This window comes from Crinia signifera, chromosome 5 (genome assembly GCF_055691185.1).
Source record: "Crinia signifera chromosome 5, ASM5569118v1, whole genome shotgun sequence".
Taxonomy (NCBI): domain Eukaryota; kingdom Metazoa; phylum Chordata; class Amphibia; order Anura; family Myobatrachidae; genus Crinia; species Crinia signifera.
This window is the reverse complement of record NC_139221.1, coordinates 293,283,928-293,296,312: the sequence shown is the minus strand read 5'-3', so window position 1 is coordinate 293,296,312 and position 12,385 is coordinate 293,283,928. Positions and strand designations below refer to the sequence as shown.

Here is a 12,385-nt window from a genome sequence, read left to right as displayed (position 1 = left end):
AGGAGAGAAGCTGCTGGCTCTAAGGAGGCAGCTGTTCCTTTCAGCTATGTGGCAGTTGCTGCATCCACTTCATTCACAGTATTGAAACCGTCATTTTAAAGAGCCCGACGCAGGCGATTTCCATGGGCGTGGGTCCTGAACAAATCAATAAAGCGATCCGTTTTTAAAGACCTACACATATTTTTGTTTTCTACTCCATAGACTGAACAGCCGTTGACATCAATCAGAAATCTGAAGCGATTTCATTGCAGTGTAATCAATTTTATATTTTGGATACGCAGATCAGGATCTTGGCCACCTACATACAAGCTGGTTTTTCTATTTCACCATAGAACATTAACTGAAATAAGCTACTCATTTGTTTAGGTTAACTTTTACAATGTCATGCAAAGAGATTAAATGTTACGCGTGTAAGGTGCAGGGTGCAATATTCCCCATTTCATGTTCTGGTTTGTAATTACTAAAGGTAAAGCGTACCTACGGCTATGTCAGAAACTACGGTTTTGTCCCTTTGGGAAAAATTGTGTGACAGCAGGACGTGTAGCTGTCCCTGGCAGTGGGTTACACACGACTATGCTGCATTAGTGGCATCTGGAATCGACCACGTTTTTTCCCCCTTTTAACTTCTATGGGCCTGATTCAGGAGCACAATCCTGCAATTTTTCGCACTACGGCGCATGTGCAGTTTCCGCTAAATGTCAAAATGCGATGACATCCTGGAAGGATGCGATTACAGTTTGCCAGACAGCAGGGGTGGGACAGGGCTGCAACACAGCTTTTAGTAGGTACGGTCCGGACAACACCCAATGTCACATTCAGCCGTTGCAACCCATAAAACTGTGGAACAGGGCCTGCCTTCAAAGCCAGGCTGCAAATGTAGGGGCTACCCTTACCGCTGCAACTGCAATGCGATCACGAGGGACTTTACATGCTGGGCAGCCTTGCCTTGTGCCTGGTGGCCCCTGGCATGTGGGATACAGCAGTTGATGTTTTGCTATTTTAGCATAACTGCAACTGCAGCTGAATTGGGCCCAATATATGGCAAAAATCTGTACAGCAAACCGTACATTTAATTTTTTTGGTGTTCTCCCCCCACCCCTACTGACAAAACTGCGCTGTGTGAAATAAGCCAAAGGGAAATCCCTTTGTCAGCGAAAAAAAATTGTATAAGCCTCTAAGAACCAAGGCAAGTAAATGTAGAGTGCTTAGGCTAACATGGATTTTTGGATGATGTATAAAACAGCATCCAGGCTTTTTTTTTTTCTCTCCAAAGTCTGTTCTGAAAACTTCAGGGGGAAAAAATATGCCATAAAAATTACAGTTTATATGTTTTATTTTAGTCAAGTTCTGGCAAAAGTATCATTTTAGCGGCTGCTAGTCCTGGTGGATTTGAGTAACAGTGTTTCCTCCACTGCAACCTGACTGTACTACATGAACGCTGTAAATGTTATACTTGTATCCCTCACTTAACCAGACACAGATGTCCTCTGTTTCGCTCACACTCCGCGTTTATGGAACGCCGTGCATTATTTAAAATAAAACATTGACAGATTTGTGTATTGGTGAAATCTAAGGAGCAAAATGGAAACAAGGGAGTTTCATATTGGTAAAACACGGGGGACTCATTTAGCCCCGCTTTCAGGTAGTTGGTAAGTGACAAATAGATATAAGCGGGATTGTGGCACACTTTCCCAGAAGGGTTTATTATATTCAGAATGCTGTTTTTTTTTTTTTTTTTTTTACTTGGAACGCATTATTTATAGGAAGCTTTATATGGTTCCTGAGAATTATGTCTAAATGCTGCTTATTGGATTATACACTATTATGGATGTTTATGATCATTTAAGCTTTGTCCTTCTGTACTCTTTATTTCTGCGATGCATCCTCAATGTAAAGGTCACTAACTCGTAATAGCGGAATAACCATAAATATTTATATCTACAATAAATTCTAAGTTTTAATGCAGGAAATGTATTGTAACATGCACTATTTATTAGCCACTGCATCACTTTTATAAAATACCGTTGAATTACCTAAGATATATTGTTTTCCTTTTTATGCGTTCGGTGTATTGTCACTGTTCACGGAATATAATATGTTTCTTTCTTTTTTCTTCTCCTGCTGCTTAGGCGTTATGTCTTTGCTGCGGCCCCTTCTCTTGGATGTTGTCCCAACTATCCAGCAGACCTCTGCTTTGGCTCTCGGGAGGCTCGCCAATTATAATGATGATCTGGCAGAAGCAGTTGTTAAAGGAGACATACTTCCCCAGCTTGTGTATTCTCTGGCCGAACAGAATGTAAGTAAATACGATATGGTGTTCTAAAGACATTTCTTTCATTGTGGCAGAAAATTGAAACTTCGTTATAGAGTATTCATAAACACTAATGCCTATCACATAAAGCTTCAGATCCAAGGATGGCCAATCCTTGCGTCTCTGACTGTTGTACAACTTCTTAGCATATCTACCGGTTGGTTGTTTCCACTAAATGCAATATAAATATTTAATATGAGGCCTTTCTGAAAGGATAAGTATATCTAGATGTGGAGACATGAGACACACTCTCAGATCTTCAATGAAAGGTGTTGTGTTTTTTCTTTTGTAGCTGTTAGACCCCATGGGGTAGATTCTATTAGCCACCACTAACGGTAGGGTAGAAATGCCATAGGGATAACCAAAAACGCACATTGCATGATGTTTCAATAGAACCATGTAACGAATTGAATCTCGCCCTAATACCCCCTTTAGATCGGTATGCTGGGCCGACACTTTCACATTAAATCCGAGTCGCCCATTATACAGTGGACAACCTGAGTTTCACCCTTCTTATAGTGTAACCCGGGTCAAATTGCCAGGTTGGTCGACCCGGGTTAGAAGCTTTGATGCTTTCACACCACACAACCCGGGTTAGAAGCTTTGATGCTCAGAAACTCAGCAATTACCCGGGTCCAAGGTGCAGTGTGAAAGGGGAACAAGAGACATTACAGTATTATTTATTTATTTATTTATTACCAGTTTCTTGTATAGCGCACATCTATTCCACAGCGCTTTGAACATTCACATCAGTCCCTGCCCCAGTGGAGCTTACAATCTACATTACCTACCACATGCACACGCACACACAGACATTCTAGAGTTAATTTGTTTGGAGTCAATTAATCTACCAGTATATTTTTGGATTGTGGGAGGAAACCGGAATACCCGGAGGAAACCCACGCAAGTACGGGGAGAATATACAAACTCCGCACAGTTAGAGCCATGGTGGGAATTGAACCCATGACCTCAGTGCTGTAAGGCAGTAATGATAACCATTACACCATCTTTGCTGCCCCGAACAGTATGAAGAAAAGCCAATGTTAGCTTTACTCTCTAATATGGTATCTATTAGATGCTATACAACTGGTGCTCTCAAATCATTGTTACCGAGAGTGTAAGTGATGGGATATTGTGACCTTGCCCTTCTTGTATCCTTTTATAGAAGCACTTATTTGAGACCTATATATAGTTTTGTTTTCTACAAACATATACTTAAGATGTGATTCTCCCTATCCAAGTCTCACCCTTTATACCTTATCAATTAAGTGCTCCTAAACAAGATACATCTCTGTTACAGTTCCCGTATATATGCCCTTATTCAGGTCTGATCGCAGTAAAATTTTGTTCTCAAAATGGGCAAAACCATGTGCACTGCAGGTGGGGCAGATGTAACATGTGCAGAGAGAGTTAGATTTGAACGGGTTGTGTTGAAACTGAAATCTAAATTGCAGTGTAAAAATAATGCTGCCAGTATTTACCCTGCACAGAAACAAAATCACTCACACAAATCTAACTCTCTCTATACAGGTTACATCTGCCCCACCTGCAGTGCACATGGTTTTGCCCATTTTGAGAAACAAATTTGTACTGCGATCAGATCTGAATAAGGGCCACAGTTGCTTGCTTTGTGCAACTGCCTCTGCACAATGAGATCACCACATTATTCAGTAGTCCATTTCAACTCTGTAGTTATTTCTCATCCACATCCCTAATAATCAGTCTCATGGGCTTAAGGTTAAAGATGCTCCAAGAAAAAGAGAAAGACCGTACAAAAACAAATAACTGGGTAATAATAGAAATTTTGTTTTTAAGAAAGACTTCGGTTCCCTAGATTGACCTTCCCAAAGTCCTCTCTGGGCCTGCTAGAGTCTGCCCCGGTCCTGCCTTCCACCGCCCCGTTTCTTGGCTTCTGTGCTGGAAATACTTCCATTGTATAGAAGTGCAGCTCTGAATACTTGTGTTTTGCATAAATAATTCATTTATGTTTTGATGAATAGAAGCTAAGTGACAGTCTGTTAGATAATGGAGATACTTTACCAAGAAAAAGCAGCTGATTGTTTTATTTAAAACAACTTTTTTTAAACCAATAAACGTCTCTGAAAACAGTTTCTTACATGAAAACGGAACGGATTAGTCTAAATGTATTAAAACACCCTAACCTTGTAGGGTGCATCACTTTACTGCGTGGTCATCGTGCCTACTATATTCACTCCAAGCACTGCATTTACCCCTCCTAAATATATTACATTTGCTCTATAGATAGTATTCCTCCTTTTGTATGTTTCTTCATGGAAAATGATCTGCTTGCTGCTGCGCCTGGGTGAGGTGCACTGATAAATACCTCCTTCCTCCTACCTATATAGACCCAGTAGTATACCGGTAAGGTTTCCGTTCAATAAGGGGCAAAGTGCCATTGCAATGGTGTGGTAAAGGCAAGTTTTTCCCATGGACTAGTTGATTTTTGTTCACCGTTCTTTCCAAAGAACATTCTGCAAATCTGTGGCCATTATAAGCGCGACAAAATATTGCACCATACTTGCCGACTTTGGCATACTCCTTTCCGGGAGAAGCCCGGAGAGGAGTGAAAGGGGGCGGGTAGAGGCTTCGTTTTGGGGGCGGGGCACGGGGGTGTCATCAAGCCCCGCCCCCATGACGGGCTAAAGCCTCAATTTGCGGGTCCGTGGGTGGGGGGAGGGGCTAAAAATGACGCAAAATGCAGCGAATTGCGCCATTTAGCCCCGCCCCCTCCCCGCGGACCCGCGAAAGTCATAGTTTTTAGACTGCGGGGAGAGGGGGAGCCGGGGCTGTAGGGAAATGCGGGAGACTTGCCCCCTTTCCCGGGGGACCGGGAGGGGGACCCGATTTGCGGGACCCTCCCGGCCATTCCGGGAGGGTAGGCAAGTATGTATTGCACCGCTCCTTAACTGTTTTGGCACACATATTTCCTGACTTTTTTTTTTTTTTACTTTACTCACCCACATTGCTATTCAACATGGTTATCTCCCAACTTATCGTGGTGCACTTCTAATAATACATATTGGGGAAAAATGTATCAAGTCTAGGAGAGCGATATAGTTGAGTATTTGACCCAAGCAACCAATCAGCTTCTGTCATTTATATAACGAAGGCCAGATGTATTAAGCCTGGTGAAGTGGTGATAAAGTAGAAGGAAATAACGCACCAGCCAATCAGCGCCTAACTGTCAAGTTACAGACTGGGTTTAAAAATTTGCTGCTGGGAGCTGATTGGCTGCTGTGTTATCACCTTCCACTGTATCCCTTCACCAGGCTCAATACCCTGTACATCTGCCTCTAAAGGCCCCCATGCACGCGGCGATAGCCGCGTGCAATGCGTTATCGGATGGATTGCATTACATCGCAACGCATGCGTTTTACATGCGATTTGCTTATGATGCGATTCGTGGGCAGCCCAAAAAGTATGTGCAGCACATACTTTTTGTCCTGTGCGATGCGATGCCTGCGGGAGCGCGCATCGCATCGCAGCATGTATGGGGCCATAAGTGTTTGAAATTACAGTTAAAAGCTGATTGGTTGCTGGGGGAAATTTTCCCCTTTTAAATCTCTCCAAGGCTCAATCTGTACCACCCCGAGATATCATTTGGTGTGATCTGCAAATAGATAAATAAATAACACTCAATTCCAACTTTTTTTATCCTATATGATAAAAAGCTAATATATGTTATTTATAGTTATTTATTTTACTTTGAACACTGAGCGGGAGCAATATATTTACAAGTCTTTTTGCAGAATTGTTAAAGCTGGATTACAATTTTTGGGTATTGGTAATTGACAGCAGATTTGCAATCCTGCCCCAGATTTGTAAGGAGATTGAGGTGCGGATTAAGACACTGATGGACATGTACTGTCTTCATTTTGTGTTTTGGACATTGGGCCTAATACAGACCTGATTGCAGGACACATTTGTTCTCCAAATGGGTAAAACCATGTGCACTGCAGGCGGGGCAGATGTAACATGTGCAGAGTTATATTTTGATTATTTATTGAATGAGTTATTTTGGTTCTGTGCAAGGTAAATACTGGCTGCTTTATTCGTACACTGCCATTTAGATATCAGTTTGAACACACCTCGCCCAAATGTAACTCATTTTGCACATGTTACATCTGCCCCACCTGCAGTGCACATGGTTTGGCCCATTTTAAGAACAAATTCGTCCTGAGATCAGCTCTGAATTAGGCCCATTATCCTTTGAAAGACAAACTTCCATCCCAGATACCACTGAAGAACCTATAACCTGATGCTATTGCAGTCACATGGAAGAATAAATTACTTTCCATCACTTACGTACAAGCTTCTATTTGTGCCATAGCATCCAGGCAAACAGGTCTCTTTGTACCCCTTTCACACCGCAGCCATAACATGGTATATTGCCGGTTTTTAAGTGCTTCAATCTGGTTCTAGCTGCAGTGTGAAAACCGGTATTTGAAAAGGGTAAAAAGAAGAATCCTGCATGGTTCTGAGCCATTTCATTGTGCAGTGTGAAAGGCTCAGACCCGGTATTTACAACACATGACTGTATCACAGAAGGCGATCCCCCTGTCATGATGTCACTGGGCAGAAACAGGAAATAACTGGAGGAATCACATGCAGAGTGGGTTTAGATGGGCTGCGGGTGTGATTGGTGCAGCAAGCGCTGGCCTGTCATATGTGTGAGCCAGAAAAGTCCATTTAAAATAACATCACACTGTTTTGTATGGGTGAAACAGGTTCAGTGTGAAAGGTACCACCCCGGTAATGAACCGGTTATATTCCGTTCCAACATGCAATGTGAAAGGGGTTTAGCCTGCTCAGACCGGTTTAAGAAACGTTTTAAAATACCTGGTCAGAGCAAGGTTTCCGATGTGAAAGCAGTATAATGCTGCCCATACATATGTGAGATATTGCATGCAATCATTTAATCATTTAATGTCGGCCACATCTGGCCGATATATCGAATGATGCATGCATTTTTAAGGGGACATTCAACCTAATTGGATGAGAGAGCTCTCTCTCAGGGCCGTCCAGTGTTTCAAAGTCATCTGCTGCCACTGCTGACTCCTGCCACCTGAAAACTGCTCCGGTCCCCGCTACACAGCCAGCACACAACCCCTCTTCCAGCACCCGATGTCCATCGCAGATGGCATGCGACATCTGGTGCTGCACTGGGCACCACTTGATGCGATCAGATGCAATGGGACAGCACATTTCGATGTCGCATCGCATCTGATCGCATAAGTGTATGGGCACCAATAAGTCTCATCAGATGACATCACAAATGGTGATGCCAAATCTCATCAGTATTGTCTACATTGAGTGATGTGATTACTTTATGGGCAAAGTAGAAAGGCTGTTGTTAAGGAATGCGTTAACAATATTGATGACTATTAATCCAATCCAATTGTACAGGACAGTTGCATAGATGAATACTTAAATGCACATAGGCCAATATTTGCAAATTAATACCAATTTATATTACGGAGCACAGTTGTCTCCAATATTCAAATTACGGCAACAGAGTTCCACATCCATAAATGCCCCCACAGTGCAGGTACATAAATTTCCCCCACAGTGCAGGTACTCCACGGATAGAATACACTGTTCCCGGCATACTGTTTCCCAGGCGGCGGGTCCGGCGATGTGGGTGCTGCAGCCGCAAATTAGCAAGTTAATATGGCGTCCCAGCAGCGGGACTCGCGCCCGTGGGTGCTCATCAATTTATGTGGCTGCTCGGGCCCTTGAGCACCCACAGATTCGGCACCTATGCTAACAGCTGCTGTGGCTCAGAGGTGTGGGATGTGGTTCTTGCAAGTGGAAGAATTAGTATATACATCCTTATCATGTTCTTTTCAGGTGTTCTTAGGTAATGAGACCACTGGATGTCAGATGATGTATGCAGATGCATGTACTCCTGCATATTACAGAAAGAAAAAATAAATGCCTATAACAAAATACAGCAATGCATTGTAAACAGCAATGCATTCGCAGATATAATAGCAATAAACTAACCATCAATTTTTTTTCCTTCTGAGTGTCTAGGGCTTTCACTAATATGCTATAGAAGCAGGCTGGAGACCCACCTAAAAACACACCTGGGCCTATGTTTTGACAAACACTCCCAGAAAATGACATGTTTCTGCCCCTAAATGCAGACTTCCTCCCAATCAAACACTGGGTCAGATGTATTAAGCCTGGTAAAGAGATAAAGTGAAATGTTATACCACACCAACCAATCAACTTCCAACTGTCATTTTTCAAACATAGCTGATTGGCTGGTGCATTATCACCTTTTATTTTATCTCTGAGCTGTGACTGTTATGCATATCGATATTTATTCGTAAATTGCGGCTGCGCATGTACAGTATTAAGTCATTCCGTTATCGACCAGTTTGCGAGTTCTGTAAATAGCGATCCGTTCTGTATCAGGACCTAGGCGTGCGGAGAGACACATTGCTCCAAAAATGTAAAGGCCTCTCTCTCTTTTATTTTTGCCTTCACTTTCTCTGTCAGCAAAACTGCAAAATGATGCCTGAGTGTGAGGATGTCAGGACACATTTTATTACATGTCAGTGTTATGTGCTTTGACGCTTTTTATTACAATACTTGGACCTACAAATCTGCTTCTCCATAAAGTAGGTACTATCGTAAAAAAAAGTATAAAACAGTGCCCAAGGACCGCCAGCTCTGAGTTCTTACTTTGACCCAGACAAGAGACGAATTTAGACCAAGTTCCTCATTTTAGAAGTGGAGCACGTGTACAGTCTGCACATATGTGGACACGTACGGATACAAAATTGAAGTCATGTGTATTCTGAGTGACACAAACCACAGAATACTTGCAAGTCGACATCCAGCAGCGTGTGTACGCCCGGAGTATAAATGTATTCAGCTAAAGCTTACTAATTTACAGTGATAAATATAAATAGGAAGGAAGATTGCTATATTTACAGTCTGGTGATAAATGGTTACAATGCATTTACTATAGAGATGCCTGCAGTAGTTCTACTGCCCCCCCAAAAATATGAATTGATGACGACATAATATAGCCAGTACTCTCTAGTTGTTCTATGCAAGGACGATCATCTAGACTTCCAAATAATCTAAGAGCCAATGAGAAGCAGAAATTTATAGTTCCAGTCTACAGTCAGGTGTCTTCATCATTATTCTCTTCAGCAGGCCCCCAGACTTGCTACAGATAGGTCTCTGGGTTCTGTCTACACTAAGTATATGTACTTATCCTATGCTTGAGGAGAGAGGATATTTTACAGTAATTTAAATGAATAAGATGAATCTATATTCATGTATATATATGTAAAGGTGAAAAAATAGAGAGCGCCACACACCTGAGAAATTTTTAGTTAATAGAAAATATTTTACTAAATATAAAAATCAAATACATATAAAAACAATGACAACAATATAATAAATTCAGCTCCTTATAAAATAGGGAAATGATCAAGATTTATCATCGGTGAGTCAGACTCCGCTCCAAACAAATGCCTGATTTACTGAAGAGACAGAGCTCTATGGAGTGGTATCGCGTTAAATGAGTTCTTTCAAATAAATGTTAGTTCATTTGTAGTAGAATGACAAAGATAACGTGCCACTAAGTGTCCAATGACATAAGGTTTTTCCAATATTTAGTATGGTGAGGGACCCTCAAAAGAATTTCTGCTCATACTACCTCTGTAGTTTAAGATGGATTGCCTCTCATATGCCTGCGGTCGCCAGGAGATGTTTTGTTCTTCCGTGCGGCTCAAACTACAACCCGCTAGGACGGTCAGCCGTGAACGGCGTGCCGCCGATGGATTGAGCAGGGAGTGAGCCCGCACTGACCTGATATAAATTTCCAGGTGCTCCGTTGAAGGCTTCCAAAGTTTAGCAGGTGCGAGGTCCACTTTCACTGGATCGCGATGGTACGATTTCAGAGCGGCTGCTCGTAGTGACAGGCAGTCTGGGCAGAGAGCTGGCAAGGTAGTCAGTGCCTTGCAAATAATCCTTGACGCGTTTCTCCGCTGTGGAACAATAGCGGTTTCATCAGAAGGGGATCATCCCCATCTTCCAGACAACCTAGCTGCTTCACAGGTGCACTCATTACTCACTAATGCTGTGTACACACGGGGGCGATAGGGGCTATAATCGCTGGGAATATGGTCGCAGGTGACCATATTGCCAGTGATGGAAGTGTGCCCCGGCGATAAATCGCAGGGTGCGCGCTCCCGTTTTCTGCCCCATTGTAATCGCTGGTCGCACCAGCTAATTACCTCTGCGGCTCCCCCAGCAGAGGTTCGTTTTCATCAGCGACCATCTCTGGTCGCTGATGAAAAGGAGACACTGAGCAATATATTGCTCAGCAATATTTTGCAAGCAATATATTGCTAGCAATATATCTCCCCCCCCCCCCCCCCCCGTGTGTACGCACCTTAACACATTTTAAATGATCCGCAGGTGGAGCTAAATACTTCACTTGTGATTATGGGCCTTATTCTAGTTCACTCTCTGACAAAATCCTTCTTAGATGGACAAAACCATGTGCACTGCAGGGGGACAGATGTAAAATGTGCAGAGAGAATTAGATTTGGATGAGTTATTTTGTTTCTGTGCAGGGTAAATACTGCCTGCTTTATTTTTACACTGCAATATAGATCTCACTTTGGAGTAAAACCCCACCCAAATCTAACTCTCTCTGCACAAGTAACATCTGCCCCACCTGCAGTGCTCATGGTTTTGTCCATCTTAGAAGGATTTTGTCAGAAAGCGTGAACTAGAATAAGGCCCCATGTGAGGAGATCTGGAAAACATTAACTGTTGGTAGCTCTCAAGGATTGGAGTGGGCTACATCAGCTCTAATGGTTACACACAGCCAACCATATACCGTATGGTATATACCACATGTACACACAGACATTCTAGGGTTAATTTCTTCTAAACTTTTTAGCTTCTGTTATTGCTCTTCAGGGTGTCCACTTAATGACAGTGGTGTCTCCAGTAGTAATCCATTTATTATTTATTAACAGTTTCTTATATAGAGCACACAAATTCCACAGCGCTTTACAGATAATATTTGAACATTCACATCAGTCCCTGCCCCAGACAATCTATATTCCTTACCACATGAACACGTACACTCATTCATTCTAGGGTTAATTTTTGTTAGGAGCCAATTAGCCTACCAGTATATTTTTGGATTGTGGGAGGAAACCAGAGTACCCAGAGGAGACCCACGCAAATACGGGGAGAATATACAAACTCCGCACAGTTAGAGCCATGGTGGGAATCGAACCCATGACCTCAGTGCTGTGAGGCAGTAATGCTAACCATTACACCATCTGTACTGCCCCAAAGAACTCATTCCACAATCATTGACACTGATCAGTGATTTGATTTGACTTGCTGTGCGTTATCAGCCAGGACGTAACTATCTATTGTATGATTATTGGAAATTAAACTCCTTTTCTCCTGTTGGGGCAGCTAATGGTGGTCTTCCAAATTCCTGGCAGTTTTATATCCAAAGAGTTTCTTTATTAAATAGAGGTGTGATTTAGATTTGAGCAGGTTTTTTTTTTCTGACTATTTTCCGGCACACTTGGGCCCCTGCAAGCTTTCCCAATCGGTTCCGTACAGTACTTACTTGGAGAATACAATGTAGCAGACTTCTGTTAAGTAGATCAATTAACCCGTCCACTAGTGGAGGGGCCAGCTGTGAGCACTTTTTAAGGCCTTTCGGGGGTTAATTTAAAAAGATTGTCAGGATGATAAACTGCCCAGTATACTGAAGCACAAACACATTTAATCTGTCTCTCAGTTCCAGGGTTGTTGGCCTGGAGCCAGCTTTAGCAAATAAACGTAAGTAAGTGGAAACTTTCTCAGTCTTGGTTCCGAGAACTGACAGTGAACTGTGTCTGAACGTTTTGTGCTCTCTATCCCCAAATCAGATTGTATGAAGTGGACTATAGGGACATATTTTGCAAAGAGCATTAACCTATTGATTGCTTGAACCTCGTTTTTGCTGTAGTGTAGTATTTTAATTGACATAAGTTTGTGCATTATTTTTTT

General features: G+C 42.4%; 1 protein-coding gene across 1 annotated transcript in view; it reads left to right on the top strand.

Annotated features, from left to right (window-relative positions):
• Positions 1–12,385, top strand: part of SPAG6 (sperm associated antigen 6) — a 141,313-nt gene that overhangs the window by 26,134 nt on the left and 102,794 nt on the right. The window contains exon 3 of the mRNA XM_083189289.1: positions 2,130–2,296. Within this exon, the coding sequence (XP_083045415.1) occupies positions 2,130–2,296 (167 nt within the window). The remainder of the gene's footprint in view (positions 1–2,129; positions 2,297–12,385) is intronic.